The sequence below is a fragment of the Hemiscyllium ocellatum genome, chromosome 6 (genome assembly GCF_020745735.1).
Source record: "Hemiscyllium ocellatum isolate sHemOce1 chromosome 6, sHemOce1.pat.X.cur, whole genome shotgun sequence".
NCBI lineage: Eukaryota > Metazoa > Chordata > Chondrichthyes > Orectolobiformes > Hemiscylliidae > Hemiscyllium > Hemiscyllium ocellatum.
The window spans coordinates 93,535,207-93,552,827 of NC_083406.1; the positions used below are offsets into that span (position 1 = coordinate 93,535,207).

A 17,621-nucleotide genomic window follows, 5' to 3' on the forward strand; every position below is an offset into this window, starting at 1 on the left:
CAAGTTAAACCAAAAGTGCCTCGCAATTAGAGGACACTTGGGGGTTGTAATATTCCTTACCTAAATCTGTCAAATTTTGAAAAGTTTTAGTATCTGGCGTCTTGGAAAATTAGGATACTAATAGCAGAAAAAGCTGTGTGTCCACAAGCAGAAGAATTAGTCTGCTTTTGATCTGCTCCAGTGCCATTTGCCCAGAAAAAACACATTCTTTCCATATTCTGGGCCCAGTCTTTGATGGCAAAATCAAATAAGTCAAGCTTCCCAAATAACAGCCTGATGCCAGAAATGCTAACCTCAACTCAAAGATGATTGTTGCTAGCAAATTGCTTCAGGCACATGCTGTTCTCCTGTCATCACTGAAATAACTCCACAGAGGCCAGTATCCCATCACCATTTACACATGCAGAGTCCTTGGCACTGATACAGCTCCCTCAGAACCATTTCTCGGAGTGAACAGGATGTGTGATACTCCTGTTCTTATCGGTCATCCAAGGTTCCCCGATTGGATCAGACTGGTGCCCCAATCAGGAATTCATAATCTTTGAGGTTCACTTGGCTGACCTTATTACAATCATACTGGTGCAGAAAAGATTTACAAGGATGTTGCCTGGACTGGAGTGTTTGTTTATAGAGTGTTGTGTGTATGGAATGAGCTGTCAGATGAAGTGGTAGAGGCTGGGCAATTAAAACATTTAAAAGGCATTTGGGTGAATTTCTGAATAGAAAGTGTTCAGAGGGATATGGGCCAAATGCTGCTTTTTGGAACTAGATCAGATTGAGATGTCTGGTTGGCACAGACAAGTTGGATCGATGGGTCTGTTTCTGTGCATTATAATTCAATCACACTCTGAGTCTCTTCTTCGTGACTCCAGTAGCTCTCAGTCCATATTCTCACCTTTAGTCCGTGCCTGGAGTCCCATTGCGACCAATGCTATTGGCCCGCTCCCTGGTGAGCACCTTCTTTCCTGGCATAACCAAGGCCTGAGTTCCATCCCAAGCACTTCCCTTGGTGTTACTCCCTTAATTGCCACTGAAATTTCCCAAGTCCAGGTAACGTCTTCTCCAGACAACAGAAAATGGCATTTGTACACAGTTTGTGGATAGAATCCATACTCGTACCTGTTGTTCAGTTTATAATTCACTGGGAATCAGGAATTGTAGTCAAGGGAGGCAGAGGTAAAACTCTGAGCAGGAGCACTTTATTTTAGATGCTGATACCTCCATAGCTTGCTCTATCTAGACTGAGGCTCTGGATCTGCACCTTGCAAGTCACCTGACCAGCTCTCTTAAAGGTGCAGCACCCCAATTACATACAAAATGTTCCCAGATTCTGTGACAGTCCTATGTCTGAGAACATACCCCACTTGCCGGAATAGTTGCAGCTCCAACGACATTCAAGAACCTTGACACCATCCAGAACAAAACATCATGATTGGCTGACACCACACCAACATATGTTCAGTCACTCCACCACCATGCTCTGCAGTAACGGTGTGCATTACGTACAAGATGTGCTGAAGAAATTTGCCAAAGATCCTTAGACAGTCTACACCAAATTCTATCTAAAATGATAAAGGCAGCAGGTATATAGTTGGACCTACCACCTACAGGTTCTTCTTCAAGACCTGTCTGTTCCTTCATTGCTACTGTGTCAAATTCCTGGAAATTCCTCCCAAAAGACATTATGGATCTGCCTACAGCTCATGGATTGCAGCAGTTCAAGAAGGCAGCCCACCTTGAGGACATCATGGGGTAAGCAATAAATGTTGACCTAATCAATGTTGCCCATGTCTCACGAGTGAATAAAAGAACTTTCACTCTTGCCTGTGATGTCTTCCCCATTTGTCTTCAGTCACCCCTGTACCCAATACCACTAACTGCATGCTGTTTGTACTCCCAACTCATTTGCTCAGGTCACTTCCCCATCTGCACCAATGGTAAAAGCTGTGCTATCAACTTCCATCTCCCATATCACCAGCCTTTCTCTCATTCATGAGGAAAAGGCACACAATAGGGCAGAAATTGTAAAGACAGGTGGCGCGCTGCCATCATTTTGCTCCTCAACTTTGAGGGGAGCATCCTGACTCTAATCTCCTTGAGCTAGTCTTGAAGGCTGGTCTTGACATATTATGCTGATGCACCAGCAAAGTGCAGAACCTTGCTGTAAATGAATTAGAGATGTGCCATGAAGGTTCTTAATATGTCAGATCCTAGTGTCTTTGGCCATGGGGTGTCCATGGAACATGTCTTGAGATATTGATGCCTGGTTTCCAACTGAGAAATGATTTGAAGAAGACAGAGGGTTGTATCTGCCAGTTGCTCACTCTGGTTTCCTTTTTGAATTTTTCCAATGTCTAGAATATTTGGCGAATTTGGTAAATGGCATGTTATGAGGTAAAACATCTTGTTAACAAGTGATAATGAACGTCAGTTGGCATCTTGCCACCACCTAATATGACTTCTATGATGTTGCTTGTTTAAAGCATAGAAGATGGATGGGAATGAACTTGAGGTTGTCAAATAATTTTACCACACATCTCATCGAAGCCCATCTCGTTCAGAATGCTATAAAATTTCACCAAAACTTATGACTTGGTTAGGGTCATTTGAATGCTGCGACAGGGGCAAAGACAAGACTTAAGATATATGAAGCAAAATTTTTGCTGCAGGGGTACTATTCTCAAGGAGTTTACTGCAGATCTGTTTTCCTCCTCTGAACAGACTCGGGGATTGTTCAGGTCATTAATATTTTTAAAGCTGATTTGGAAACAGTTTATTATATTTCTATCTATACTTTGAATTACAAAGGAATGCAGAAACCCATTAATGCCATCATTAAAGAAATACTTTCTTATTAATTTTTAATGTATGATTGAAAGCAATAATTTTTAAAGATCTATAGGTTATGAATTATTTTTCACTCAAAGCTAATTATTATTCACTTCGAACATCAATCATGAATAATAACACCAGCTACTTGTGGAACATAACTCCTACCCCATGGGCTTTCATAATGTGCCCTCTGTGTGTTGATTTAAGATTAACATATATGCAAACATTAATATTAAGCAATGGTTAATTAGAAAGCAAAACTTAGTAGAACAATATGCTGTATGGAAAATTTAACCTTGGATTCATTAATGTTTTATGAGTAAGTCTTAGCTGAATGTTACACCTCTACACGCATTCAAAATGGCAAATGTCAGACCACACTTGCCTTGCCTATAAGGCACCAGAAGGAGGATTAGTCTGGACAGCCTGATTGGGACATCATCTTACTGTTGTGAAGCTGGAAGATTAAACCTGTTTCTAAAAAAAAGAGTTAGTTTAAAAATAACTTGTCATTCTTTGCTAGCTAGAGCAGTCACTGAAGAATTCTGAGCAAGAATCCTGCTCCATTTATCCAAAATTTCTCAAAGAAACAGAAACATAGAACGGTGGCACAGTGGTTAGCACTGCTGCCTCACAGCGCCTGAGACCCGGGTTCAATTCCCGACTCAGGCGACTGACTGTGTGGAGTTTGCACGTTCTCCCCGTGTCTGCGTGGGTTTCCTCCGGGTGCTCCGGTTTCCTCCCACAGTCCAAAGATGTGCGGGTCAGGTGAATTGGCCATGCTAAATTGCCCGTAGTGTTAGGCAAGGGGTAAATGTAGGGGGTATGGGTGGGTTGCGCTTCGGCGGGTCGGTGTGGACTTGTTGGGCCGAAGGGCCTGTTTCCACACTAAGTAATCTAATCTAATCTAATCTAATCTAAAACATTGGAGCAAGTGTAGGCCATTCAGCCCCTAGCTGATCATCCATCTCAATGCCATACCCCACTTTCTCCCTATACCCTTTGATTCTTTTAGCCCTACAAACTAAATACAGCTCCTGTGTGAAAACCTTCAGTGTTTTGGCCTCAACTGCTTTCTATGGCAGAGAATTCCACAGGCCCACCACTCCATGGGTGTTCACATTTCTCTTCAACTTGGTCCAAAATGGCCTATCCCACATCCTTAAAACTGACCCCTGGTTCTAGATTCATTGATTATTAGAAATATCCTTCCTGCATTAATCCTGTCTAGTCCTTAGAATTTTATAAGTTTCTATGAGATCCCCATAGTCAGCACATCCTTCCTCAGATAAGACGACCAAAGCAGCTCTTAATACTACAGGTGCGGTTTCTCCAAGGCCCTGTACAATAGCAAAAAGACAGTGCTGCTCCTGACCTCAAACCCTGATACTATGAAGGTCAATGTAACATTTGCCTTCATTGCCTGCTATACTGACATGTTTTCTTTCAAAATCTGGTCTCATTGCCAATCTGTCCTCCTTTGCTGAAATCTAAATTGCTTCTAATTCTTAGGTCTGCTATCTTCTTTTTGGTCAATTTCCCTCAAGAGTGAATAGACATCTCTTTAGAACTGAGCTGAAATGAGGAATTTCTTCTGTCAGAGGTGTTAATTAGTGGAGCTCATTGCCGTGGATGGCTGTGGCAGCTAAATCAGTGAGTGTATTTAAGATAGAGATAGTTTCTTGATTGGTTAGGGGGAGAATGAGGTTGAGAAATATATCAGTCATGATCAAATGGCGGAACAGGCTCAATAGGCCAAATGGCCTAATTCTGCTCCTATATCTTTTGGTCTTATGTATTTAATACTATTCCTAATTGCCCTCATTAGCCATGGTTGGGCTACCTTTCCCATTTTATTTTTGTGCCAGACAGGAATGTACAATTGTTGTTGGTCCTCCACACACTTTTTAAATGTTTTCCATTGCCTATCCACTGTCATCCATTTTGTTCTCAAATTTATAATAGCCAATTCATCCCATACCATTGTTGTTTCCTTTATTTTGGATTCAGGACTGCAGTCTTACAGTCAACAATGCTACTCTCTATTTTAATTAAGGATTCTATCATGCTGTAGTCTCTCTTTTCTCAAGGGGCTTTGCACAGCTAGATTCCTAATTAATCCTTTCTTACTACACAATACAGTTTAGGATGGCCTGTTGTCTCATTGGTTCCTCAATGTATTAATCCAGAAACCATCTTGTACTCATTGCAGGTCCTTCTCCTCTACAATATTGTTTTGACTAATCACGTGCAGATTAAGGCCATGTATAATTACAACAGTATATTCATTGTTTGCAACTCTAATTTTCTGTTTAATACCTTCCCCAACATTACTACTGCTGTTTCGGGCACTATTTACACCCCCATTAATATTTTTTCCCTTGTTCTCAACTCTACCAATGCAGGGTTCACTACACCTGAGTTAATATCCTTTCTCACTATTGCATCAGTTTCCTCTTTAACATCCAGTGTTTCCTCCCCTCCTTTTCCTTTTTATTTGTCCTTCCTAAAAAACTGAATACCTGTGGATACTCCGTTCCTGTTCTCAGTTGTGTTCACATGATTTTGCATTGTGTTGCTGTTTTGATTCTTGCCCTTGAATTCTCTGTCCATCACTTGTTTTGTTTAGACATGCTACAGGGTGATCTGGGTCTGGACTAATAATAAATTATTTGTGAGTTTCAAAGAGGTATGTTATCATTGAGTCTTGTATTTGACCTTGCAGCAATGTTTTGGAATTTTCTTTATTTATTTCTTCATGGGATGTGAACATCCCTGGCAAAGCTAGCATGTGTTGCTTACTCCTAATTGCCGCTTGAAATGAAATAACTGCCAGACTATTTCAGAGGATTCTTTTTATTCACTCCTCATAGGACGTAGGCATCTCTGGTTGGCCAGCATTTATTTCCCATCTCCAGCTGCCCTTGTAAAGGTAATTGTGGTTAACTACTGGCTTGAAGAGGTGTTCCCATGCATCTGCTGCCTTTGTCCCTCTGGATGGAAGTGGCTTTGGGTTTGGAAGATGCTGTCTCAGGATCTCTGGTAAATTTCTGCAGTACATCTTGGAGATGTTAGTAGCTGTGTGCACTGAGCCTCAGTGATGGAGGAAATGGATGTTTGTGGATATGGTGTCATTCGCATGGGATGCTTTGTCCTGCATGGTGTCAAGCTTCTTGAGTGATGTTGAAGCCACACCCATCCAGGCAAGTGCGGAGTATGCCATCGCACTCCTGACTTGTGCATTGTAGATGGTGCACATGCTTTGGAGTGTCAGGAAGTGAATTAACTCACTATAGAATTCATAGCCTCTGACCTGCTCTTGTAGCCACTATGCTTATGTGGTGAGTTCAGTTGAGTTTCTGGTCAATGGTAACTCCCAGGATAATGATAGTGGGGGATTCAGTGATGGTTACACCATTGAATGTCAAAGGGTGGTACTTAGTCTCTTATTGGAGATGATCATTGACTGGCATTTGTGTAGTGTGAATTTTAGTTGCCACTTGTCAGCCCAAACCCGGAGATTGCCCAGGTCTTGTTGCATTTGAACATGGAATGCTTCAGAATCTGAGTAGCAGCAAATGGTGCTGAACATTATATGATCATCAGTGAGTATCTCTACTTCTGACCTTATGATGAACAGAAGGTCAGTGGTGAAACATCTGAAAGTGGTTTCTCTGAAGAGAATTTCCTGAGGAATTCTTGCAGATATGTCCTGGAGCTGAAATGACTGACCTCCATCTTCCTCTGTGCCAGGAATGACTCCAACCAATGATGAAATTTAAATTTCATGAGCTAGTGCTCTGGGATTTGAACTTATGTTCTTAGAGTATTAGACTAGGCCTCCAGGTTTTGCTTCCATGATATTATCACGATACTACCAATTCCCACCTTTTTAATAGTTACCTTTGTTAGCATTTGATTTACAACTGAAAGAGAAACAGTTGCCTATCAGAGAGAAAGAAGCAGAAGTTCTTCAAGATGTACAGAAATGGCAGTGAAACTCTGTTTCTCTCTATAGAGATGCTGTCAGACTTGCTGAGTTTCTCCATCACTTTCTGTTTTTGTTGTAAGTCTTCAGCATCCTCAATTTTGCTTTTATTGTAACAGCTGATAGGCAATAGATGATGAGGTTATGTCTTATGCATTATGATTGGGAGAACTAAGATTGGAAACGTAAAACTGCTTCATGCTTTCAGTCAATTTCAATTGTCACTGTGTTAACTCTAAATAGGCACCTGAGTACTGAAATAGTTCTTTAAAAGAGTACTGAGTATGCCTTCTAAATGCAGAAATAATTCAGTGAAATTGTGAATCAAAGTTGTATAAAACATCTACTTTATCATATGCATGCTAGGAGCTTTTCATTTTTTATTGCCACTTTGGGAGAACAATGCTACATTTGCAAGTCTGCTTTTTAGATCTTGGCACGTACTTTCTGACATTGCTAATCAGAAGCGCTGACTCATAAGAGTGGGGAATGATCAGAGCCTGTGTTTGCAAATCAAATATGCAGTAAATTTATTTTTCCATTACTGTATGCTGGGCTTTTCTAGTGCTTTGGAACTGTTGGAAAATGAAACATTTTTGTGTATTTCCCCCAGTTTCCCATTAAAATTACAGTAGATGAGGAAGATCTTACTAAAATACATGGACCAATATTTTCAGATGTAGTGTACAATATAGCACAATCGAAACTAATTTTGAAACTTCTAAATTTCAAGAAACCAAAGAATGGCCAACTTGTAGGTCAAAAACAAATCCAGGTCATAGCAATAATTGGATTTTAAAATACAATTTATGATCTGGATACTCTGATGGCAAATAGCTGTTATTCCAGTCTGTCTTGTATTCTCTCTCTTTTTCACTCTCACCCTTTTATGCTCTCTCTTGCTCTCTCCACTGCATGCTCCTTCACTCTATCTCTAGCATGCTCTTTCTTTCTTTCTCTCTCTCTCTCTCTCTCTCTTGCTCCTGTCTCTCTGTCTCTCTCACACACTCTCTACTTTTCTCTTTTGCATCCTCTGTCTGTGATATGTCTCTCTCTTTCTGGTGCACTGTTATTTTCTGTCTTGTACCTTCACATACCCTCTCTCACTCCCTCACTCTTTTGGACCTGAGAAGTTGGATGTGTTAAAATGAGTAGAATTCAGGATGACTGCGAAGGTACCAAGGTATGCTTCCTCGCTGTAACCTGTCTAAACAAATCAGCTGTATCAGTTCGGCTCGTGTGTGCTATTGTTGCAATTTCTGCTCCTTATGGTTTCACCATCTACACCATCATAATTGCAGTCCTGTGGGGGACTGGTACCTAAACTTCTGGACAAAATATTTTTAATTCATTTATGGCATGAGGGTGTTGCTGGATAGACTAGCATTTTGCCCATCCCTAACTCCTGAGAGAGGTCTGGAGTCATATGTAGGTTCAGACCAGGTAAGGATATTAGTTTCCTTCCCTAAAGGAAATTAATGAACCAGATGGGTTCTCTGAAAATTGACATTGTAACTATGATCATCATTAGAATTTTTAATTCCAGACATTTATTGAATTCAAATTTCGCCATCTGCTTTGGAGGGATTTGAACCTGGATCCTCAGAACATTTACTTTGTCTCTGGATTAACCGTCCACTGATAATGCCACTGGATCACTTGCAGCCCATCCCCTACCACCCTCCACTCCTTGGATTCACTGCCTTGGTCTCCACTGTTTAATGCCATGGCTGAATGAAGTGACCTATGTTCACACTGTTTGCTGCTTCTACAACCTCAGGCTGCTTCTATCCCTTTTTGCTTACTGAACTACTCCTTGGTAAATCTATCAGCAACAAAAGTGAGAGATAATCAGCCTGTGATTGGAGTTGCAGTTCATGCAGAATCTTTCACTTCTGTTTAGCTGTAGCTTGAACACTGGCTCCATGGTCTGGAAAGAGATGCATTGTGGTCCAGATTCTGGCCCAGGGGCTATATGTTGGACACCCCAGGTTTAACTGGTACAGAGGTCAGCATGAAAAATGGTCAGAAACTTGAACCAGATCAGATGTCACTTACAAGCATGGTATGTAATTTCTTCTTGACCTATATGGCTATTTTAATTCTTAAAAATAGAGATATAAAGAAAAGTTTAAATAGTCTTATAGTTCTTAAGTGAAACACTCTGTTTATCTCCTAAAATATCTGATTAAAGTTTTTAAAATATCTTTATGCTACTTACTGTCTCAGCATATTAACATTGATTAACAAGTCAATGCAAGCAATGCACAATCCTACTTCAATTGAAATTTATTGAAGTGCAGCTTAATAAATCAATATGTTTTAGTCTAATAGTATGTTTGTATTAACTGATCATTACAGCATTAGTTCATTCTAGTTTCTTCAATTGTACCAAAATCATACTCTGAAAACAGATGTTTAATTTCACAGGATAAAAACTCCTATAAGTTATTAATTTTCTAATTGATTTACCTGGCAATACTCTACAAGGTTTAGTGCAAAACGTGGATTCAACACTTAATTAGCATCTTCTGTTGCATGAGAAAATGAATGACATTGAGCGCCAGCTGCAAAATAGTCCTTATCCAATGTGGATCATTTAGAAGTAATTACCATCCATCTATTATATTGCTGATTAGAAAGGTCATGCACTTTTTCTTCTGTATCCCACAGTTGTAGCCCTTAGACATTTGGTCAGTGCTGTAATTATATAGAGAAAAATCACCGATGTAAATAAACCACCATGGCCAATTATAAAAGTATTTAGCTTTTGAGTCTTGCATATCAGATGGTTTAAAGCACAAAATCTATATTTTTCAATTGCTCAAATGGGAATAATTTTCTCTGACATTTGATAGAAAGCACTGGAAAATATCTATTTTTTAAAGCGGGTTGCAACATATGTGACTTTGGGTCATACATCACATAGCTTTAAAGTATATATTCGTGTTAGAAGATAAAATCCTGATGAATATTGTGTATTCCATAATTATATAAAAATAACATTGCTGTGAAAAGAAAGCTTAAAATAGCGATTAGCACATCATACCAGACCCTGCTTCTATATTTTAAGAGATTTCGGGTTCACTGAAGAGATATGGAGACTGACTATGATTAGTAAGGACTTGTATTGGCTTTGATTTTGGTAAAGAAATTAACCTGTTGTATGCAACTGGGTTTTGTGCTTCTCATTTCACCTGATATACTTAGTACAAAGTTTGCCATGGATTTGTTTTCCTTTTGGGGTAAAAACAATGACTGCAGATGCTAGAAATCACATTCTGGATCAGTGGTGCTGGAAGAGCACAGCAGTTCAGGCAGCATCCAAAGTGCAGTGAAATCGACGTTTCGGGCAAAAGCCCTTCATCAGGAATAAAGGCAGTGAGCCTGAAGCGTGGAGAGATAAGCTAGAGGAGGGTGGGGATGGGGGTGGGGAGAAAGTAGCATAGAGTACAATGGGTGAGTGGGGGAGGGGATGAAGGTGATAGGTCAGGGAGGAGAGGGTGGAGTAGATAGGTGAAAAAGGAGCTAGGCAGGTAGGACAAGTCCAGACAAGTCATGGGGACAGTGCTGAGCTGGAAGTTTGGAACTAGGGTGAGGTGGGAGAAGGGGAAATGAGGAAACTGTTGAAGTCCACATTGATGCCCTGGGGTTGAAGTGTTCCGAGGCGGAAGTTGAGGCATTCTTCCTCCAGGCATCTGGTGGTGGGGGAGCGGCGGTGAAGGAACCCAGGACCTCCATGTCCTCGGCAGAGTGGGAGGTGGAGTTGAATTGTTGGGCCACGGGGTGGTGTGGTTGATTGGTGCGGGTGTCCTGGAGATGTTCCCTAAAGCGCTCTGCTAGGAGGCACCCAGTCTCCCCAATGTAGAGGAGACCGCATCGGGAGCAACGGATACAATAAATGATATTAGTGGATGTGCAGGTAAAACTTTGGATCTGGAAGGCACCTTCAGGGCCTTGGATAGAGGAGAGGGAGAAGGTGTGGGCACAGGTTTTATAGTTCCTGCGGTGGCAGGGGAAAGTGCCAGGATGGGAGGATGGGTTGTGGGGGTGGGGGGGGGGAGGAGAAGTGTGGACCTGACCAAGTAGTCATGGAGGGAACGGTCTTTGCGGAAGGCGGAAAGGGGTGGGGAGGGAAATATATCCCTGGAGGTGGCCGAAATGTCGGCAGATGATTTGGTTTATGCGAAGGTTTGTAGGGTGGAAGGTGAGCACCAGGAGCGTTCTGCCCTGGTTACAGTTGGAGGGGTGGGGTCTGAGGGCGGAGGTGCGGGATGTGGACGAGATGCGTTGGAGGGCATCTTTAACCACGTGGGAAGGGAACTTGTGGTCTCTAAAGAAAGAACACACCAGATGGCCTCCATGGTGGAACTGGTCCTCCTGGGAGCAGATAAGGTGGAGGCGGAGGAATTGGGAAAATGGGATGGCATTTTTGCAAGAGGTAGAGTGGGAAGAGGTGTAATCCAGGTAGCTGTGGGAGTCGGTGGGTTTGTAAAAATGTCAGTATCAAGTCGGTCATTATTAATGGAGATGGAGAGGTCCAGGAAGGGGAGGGAGGTGTCAGAGATGGTCCAGGTAAATTTAAGGTCAGGGTGGAATGTGTTGGTGAAGTTGATGAATTGCTCAACCTCCTTGCGGGAGCACGAGGTGGCACCAATGCAGTCATCAATGTAGCAGAGGAAGAGGTGGGGAGTGGTGCCAGTGTAATTACGGAAGATCAACTGTTCTACATAGCCAACAAAGCGATAGGCATAGCTGGGGTCCATACGTGTGCACATGGCTACCCCTTTGGTCTGGAGGAAGTGGGAGGATTCGAAGGAGAAATTGTTAAGGGTGAGGACCAGTTCGGCCTTTTGTCTAGTAAGCTTCTGAAAGCCTACTTGGTAAAATTCACATAGAAGTGGACTTGTTCAAAATTTCCTTTAACCTTGTTTGGAATACAGAGTACAGATGAGCCAAGTACATGAGAATTAGAAGACTACCTTTCAGTTGCATTAAAATAAAATACCCTTTGGATTACTGAAAAGGGTTCCATGATGTCGGTTTCATTAACGTAAACACCTTTTGTACTAATTGAGCTTTACAGCTCTGTGCTATCTACAAATTTTGAAATTGTATCTCCAGTTATCAACTCTAAATCATCAATATCATTGGTGAGCAGCAATGCATCCATCCTTGTGGAGCTGCATATCCAGGATTTATCAACCTGAATAGCTATCATTAATCAGTATACTGTTTTAAGTTATTAACAAATTTGATAGTCACTATTTTCTCTTGCATTGTCTCTTGCTTTTGATTATATATTCCATATTTTTATTGCAAAGATAGACATGTGTATTAGAAATGGGAAGTTTACAAGTTTGTTATAGTTTAGTCCTATCTGTTTATTATGAAGTAAAATAGAGTTCGAAGAGGATCATGTGAACAACAAGCCTGGGTGGTGTGGTTGCTTTGTGAGCAGTGAGCCTAGGTTGTTTTACTGAGGAGAATATGCAAGGTGCTCATACTTCTAGGGAATGGAAAGAGAATTTGTGCTAATTTTGTGTGGACTATTAGTCTCCAATTCTCAGGCAGAGTTGTTTTGTAAGCAGTTATTCTTTAAATTGCTTATTGAACACAAAGTTGGAATGGAACTGGGGTTCAGAAGACAATTAATCACTACTTCTCTCTGGATACATGGACATGTGATTTATATTGCCATGCCAATGGACTTTTAGAAGTGAACAGGCCATGGAACTGTTGGCATGCAGCGTGTTCTTAAGGTATCGGTGAACACCTCAAGCTGGTCAGTCTGCAAGAATCAGAGACAGGCAGAGACATACAGTCTTTGTTGCTCACCCTGCAGTATTAGTATATGTAGATCCCAATAAATATGTGTGCCAAGTTGCAAGCCTAACTGATAAACCTAAATTGGCTGCTGCGATAATTGCTTACTCAGAATTACCCAGGAAATATTGCAGAATTGCATCTAATGTTGGACATATTTAATGTTGTGTTGCAAGTGACAGGCATTCACTGGTTTGCATGCTTTGGTATTTTCCAACAACTATATGGTCTTACTCTTTCTAACTAAATGTACAACCTCATACATGACTTCACCGCAGTTAATTTGCCAGATGCATTCTGCATTTTGTTTATTCGTTCATGGATGAGTGTATCACTAGCTGTGCAGCATTTATTACCTGTGCATAATTGCCCTAGAGAGGTGCTGGTGAGCTGCATTCTTGAACTGCAGCATCTGTGTTCTTTAGGCAGACACGCAACGCTGTTCAGGCGGGAATTCCAGAACTTTGATCCAACAACAGTGAAGCAATGGTGATATATGTCGAGAGTGTGGTGCTGGAAAAGCACAGCAGGTCAGGCAACATCCGAGGATTAGGAGAATAGTCAGTTGGGGCCTAAGCCTTTCATCGGGAGTGTTGACCTATATGGTGATCTATGTCCAGTCAGGATAAGTAGCTTTAAGAAACTTATAGGCGATGGTGTTCGCATACATCTGCTGCCCTTGTCCTTCCAGGTCATTTTGAAGGTGCTGTTGTTGCAGTGAACCTTATTGATGGTACTCACTTGCCGCTGTGTGTCAGTAGTGAAGGGAGTGAATGTTGAAGGTGGTGGATGAGGCGCCAATTAAGTGAAATGCTTGATCCTGTGTGGTGCCAAGTTTCTTGACTGTTGTTGGAGCTGCACTCATGCAGGCAACTGAAGAATATTTAATTACATTCCTGCCTTGTATCTTGTACATAATAAAGAATTAGAGAAACCAGAGGTGAATTACTTGCTGCAGAATTTCCAACCTCTAACCTACGAGCCATGGTATTTTTATGTGCCCAGTTCAGTTTCTCGTCAATGGTAACTCCAGGACATTGATAGAGTGGGATTTAGTAATGTTTATACCTTTGAATAGCAAGAGGCAATGGTTAGATTCTATCTAGCTGTGGATGGACGTTGCCAAGCAATTGTATGATGTGAATATTGTTGCTTCTTATCAGCCCAAGCTGCCCAAGTCTTGCTGTGTGTGGACATAAACTAAAGTATCTGAGTTGCAAATGGTACTGAACATTGAAAAATGAACAGCAAATATCTCAATTTCTGATTTCATAATCAAGGGGTGCAGCTGGCATGCAAAATGCTATTCTAAGGGACTCTTATAGTGAATACCTGAGGCTGAATTGATTGACTTTCAGCAGCTACAGCTATTTTCCTTTGTTCTAGCTGTGACTCCAACCAGTGGAGAGTTTTCTCTTTGATTTCCATTGACTCCAATTTTGCTAAGGTTCGGCATTAAAATGATGCCTGAAGGCTGCAAAGGTATCAGAAACCTCGTGACCCTGGCAAAAAAAATCCCAAAGTTTATTTTTGTCTTCCTCTATCCTATCAAGCCCTTCTTTTGTACTAATTGAGCTTTACAGCTCTGTGCTATCTACAAATTTTGAAATTGTATCTCCAGTTATCAACTCTAAATCATCAATATCATTGGTGAGCAGCAATGCATCCATCCTTGTGGAGCTGCATATCCAGGATTTATCAACCTGAATAGCTATCATTAATCAGTATACTGTTTTAAGTTATTAACAAGTTTGATAGTCACTATTTTAATTGTCTGTTATTCCTAATGTGCTGATGTTGGTCATAAATCCAATGTGTTTTGCCTTATCAAAGGCTTTTTAAAAGTACAAACATGTATCTGTTATTTTACATTTGCTATCTTGTTTCAAACATTGCTCAGTTGATAACATTCTCGCTATTGAGTTGGAAGATCACAAGCTTGGAACTTGAGCGGAGCAATACAGCATGGTGCTCTGTGGAAATATTGAAAGAATACAGTACTGTCAATAGTGCTATTGTTCTGATGAAATCTTAAAGCTAGGCCATTTCTGTTTCTTGTGATCATAAAGAGTCTATCAGTTTCAAAGAAGAGAAAGGGAGTGAGTTTTCCTGGTGACCTAGCCAATATTTAACCCTCCATCACAAAGACGGAAGATCTGACCATTATCACATTGTTATTTTGGGAGCTTGCAGTGTTTTCCTTTATTCTTTCATAGGGTGTAGGTACTATTGACAAGGCTTACATCTTATGACGTAATTGTCTTTCAATTGAATGATTCCTAACTAGCAAGCCAATCACATTACGATAGACCACATGTTGATGACAATTGGCAAATACAGCAGACCAAATGGGCTTTTGTGACTTTCATGCTTAAATCTGGAAAATTAATAGACTCATAAGCCCTACAGTACAACAGAAAACAGACTTCAAAAAAAGCTTCACGGGCAAATGAGTCTTCCACAGGTTATGAAAGGTGCTGTATAAATAAGAGTCTTTTTGCTCTGTTATAACTTCAAGGAATTCATTTGTGCTGGCCAAGTAGGAATCCTTTTGGAATCTATTCAAATATGTTTTACTTTTAGTTTCTAGATGCTCTTAAATTATATTTCTTTGAAATCTCTTTACTTTATGTATTCTATTTTCTGTTACATCTTTGAATACTGTATTTTTCCGTCATTGATATGAAGTTCGTTGACCTATAATTCTGTGCAGACTGGGCTATCATTTTTCTTTCTCTTTTTTTTTAAAGGAGTTTGAATAAATGTGCAAAATTACTAATTATTTACTTCTGTGCCAATTTTTCCAAGTTTTTTAAGTTTTATACATCTCTTATAAAACTGTCATTTGTATTTATTTATCTTGGTAGCCTGACATGATTTTCAGATGCACATGATAGTCCATTAAGTTGTAAATTTTTAATTTTGTTTATTTCTAAGTCTGCACAATCTTACATACTACTGGACTAGTGGTTGAATTTTAGAATGTACTGTATGTTTCAAGTGAGTCACATATTGTTATAAACAAAAGTATTTGTACTTTCTTGCAGGCCTGGTGTGCATGAAGTCTAGTACCTCAGTCGTAGAATTGGTTATGTTGCTATGTTCACAGGTAAGGCACATCAAAAGAATATTTCCCAAACTATTCTTTATATATAGACAAGAAACTTGTCAATCAGCACAAAGATCTACAGAAACAGAGAATTATTAGGTCATTAACATTGAAGAAATGTGAAGAAGATAAATCCAAAAGTAAATGTTATGGAGATTTCACATGTTTTGGTGAGACAAGGGTGTTTCACAGACAGTGCAAAATATTCTCAAAGGGGAGAGTGGTCAGCAGAAGGTCACTGTACACATTGGTACCAGTGACATAGGAAGAGAAAGGGATGAGGTTCTGCAGAGAGAATATGGGAAATTAAGCAAGAAATTAAAAAGTAGGTCCTTGAAGGTGGCAATATCTGGATTACTCCCACTGCCATATACTAATAAGAGTAGAAATAGGTTAGAGCAGATGAACATGTGGCTGAGGAACTGGTGCAGGGGTCAGGAATTCACATTTTTGGATCATTTGAGATCTCTTTGGAGGTAGAAGTGACCTGTATAGAAGGATGGGTCGCACCTGAACTAGAAGGGGACCAATATCCTGGCAGGGAGGTTTGCTAGAGAACCCAAAGAGATAGTGAGAAATGAGATAAGTCTGAGGCTGAAACAGTAGACAAGAGGAGCAAGTCCAATAGTCAGGGCAGGCAAGAGCAAGGCAAAATAAGAGGTAGGACTGATAAAACAAACTGCATTTATTTCAATGCAAGTGGCTTGACGGATAAGGCAGATGAACTCAGCATGGTTGAAGACATGAGACTGGGATTTCATAACTATTACTGAACAGTGGTTCAAAGAGGGGTAGGACTAGCAGCTTAATGTTCCACAGTATGGATGCTTTAGAAGATTAGAAGGTTGGACAAAGGAGGAGAGGGAGTGACGTTTTTGGTTAAGGATAGCATAATGGCCATACTCAGGGAGGATTTCCTGGGAGAACATCCAATGAAGATGTATGGGGAGAAGTATGAAATAAGAAAGGGATGATCATGTTATTGGGATTGTTCTACAGACTCCCCAGTAGCCAGTGGGAAATTGTGAAACAAATGTGTATGGAGCTCAGATATCTGTAAGAATAATAGTATATTAATGGTAGGGGATTTTAACTTTCCAAACATAGATATGGACTGTCATAAGATTAAGGATTTGGATGGAGAAGAATAAGTTCGTATAAGAAAATTTTTCTTATTCAGTATGTGGATGCACCTACTAGAGAAGGAGCAAAACTTGACCTTCTGTTTGGAAGTGTCTGAGGTGTCAATGGGGAAGCATGCTGAGGCTAGTGATCACAATTCTATTAACATTAAAATAGTTTTGGAAAAGGATAGACCTGATCCAAAAATTCAAGTTCCAAGTTGGAGGGAGGCCAATTTTGACAGTATTGGGCAGGAACTTGATTGGAAGAGGCTCCCCAGGTAAAGAAATGGTTAAAAAGTTGGAGACCTTCATAAAATGAGATAAGGGCAGTTAAATTAAGAGACAGTATGCTCCTGTTAGTGCAGAGGGCAAGGCTAGGGAATCCAGGATGACTAGAGAAATTGAGGCTGTGGTCAAAGAATAGGAGGAGGAGATATAGATAGCTGGGATCAACTGAATCCCTAGAGGAGTGTAACAACAGTAAGAGTGTGATTTAAAGGGGATTCAGGAGGTCAAAAAGGGGACATAGTATAGCTGTGACAAATAGGAAAAGTAGAATCCAAAGACATTAAGGGCAGAGGAGTAACTAGGGAGAGAAGAGTCCCTTAAAGATAAGCAAGGTTGCCTGTGTGTGGGATGATAGGAAATGGATAATGTACTGAACAAGTATTTTTTCAGTATTTAGATTAGATTTCCTACAGTATGGAAACAGGCCCTTTAGCCCAACAAGTCCACATCGACC

General features: G+C 40.5%; 1 protein-coding gene across 2 annotated transcripts in view; it reads left to right on the plus strand.

The window, feature by feature from the left end:
* Positions 1-17,621, plus strand: part of nbeaa (neurobeachin a) — an 861,601-nt gene that overhangs the window by 361,447 nt on the left and 482,533 nt on the right. For both annotated transcript variants that reach the window (XM_060826144.1, XM_060826143.1), the window contains one exon: positions 15,694-15,755. In XM_060826144.1, coding sequence (XP_060682127.1) covers positions 15,694-15,755 — 62 coding nt within the window. The remainder of the gene's footprint in view (positions 1-15,693; positions 15,756-17,621) is intronic.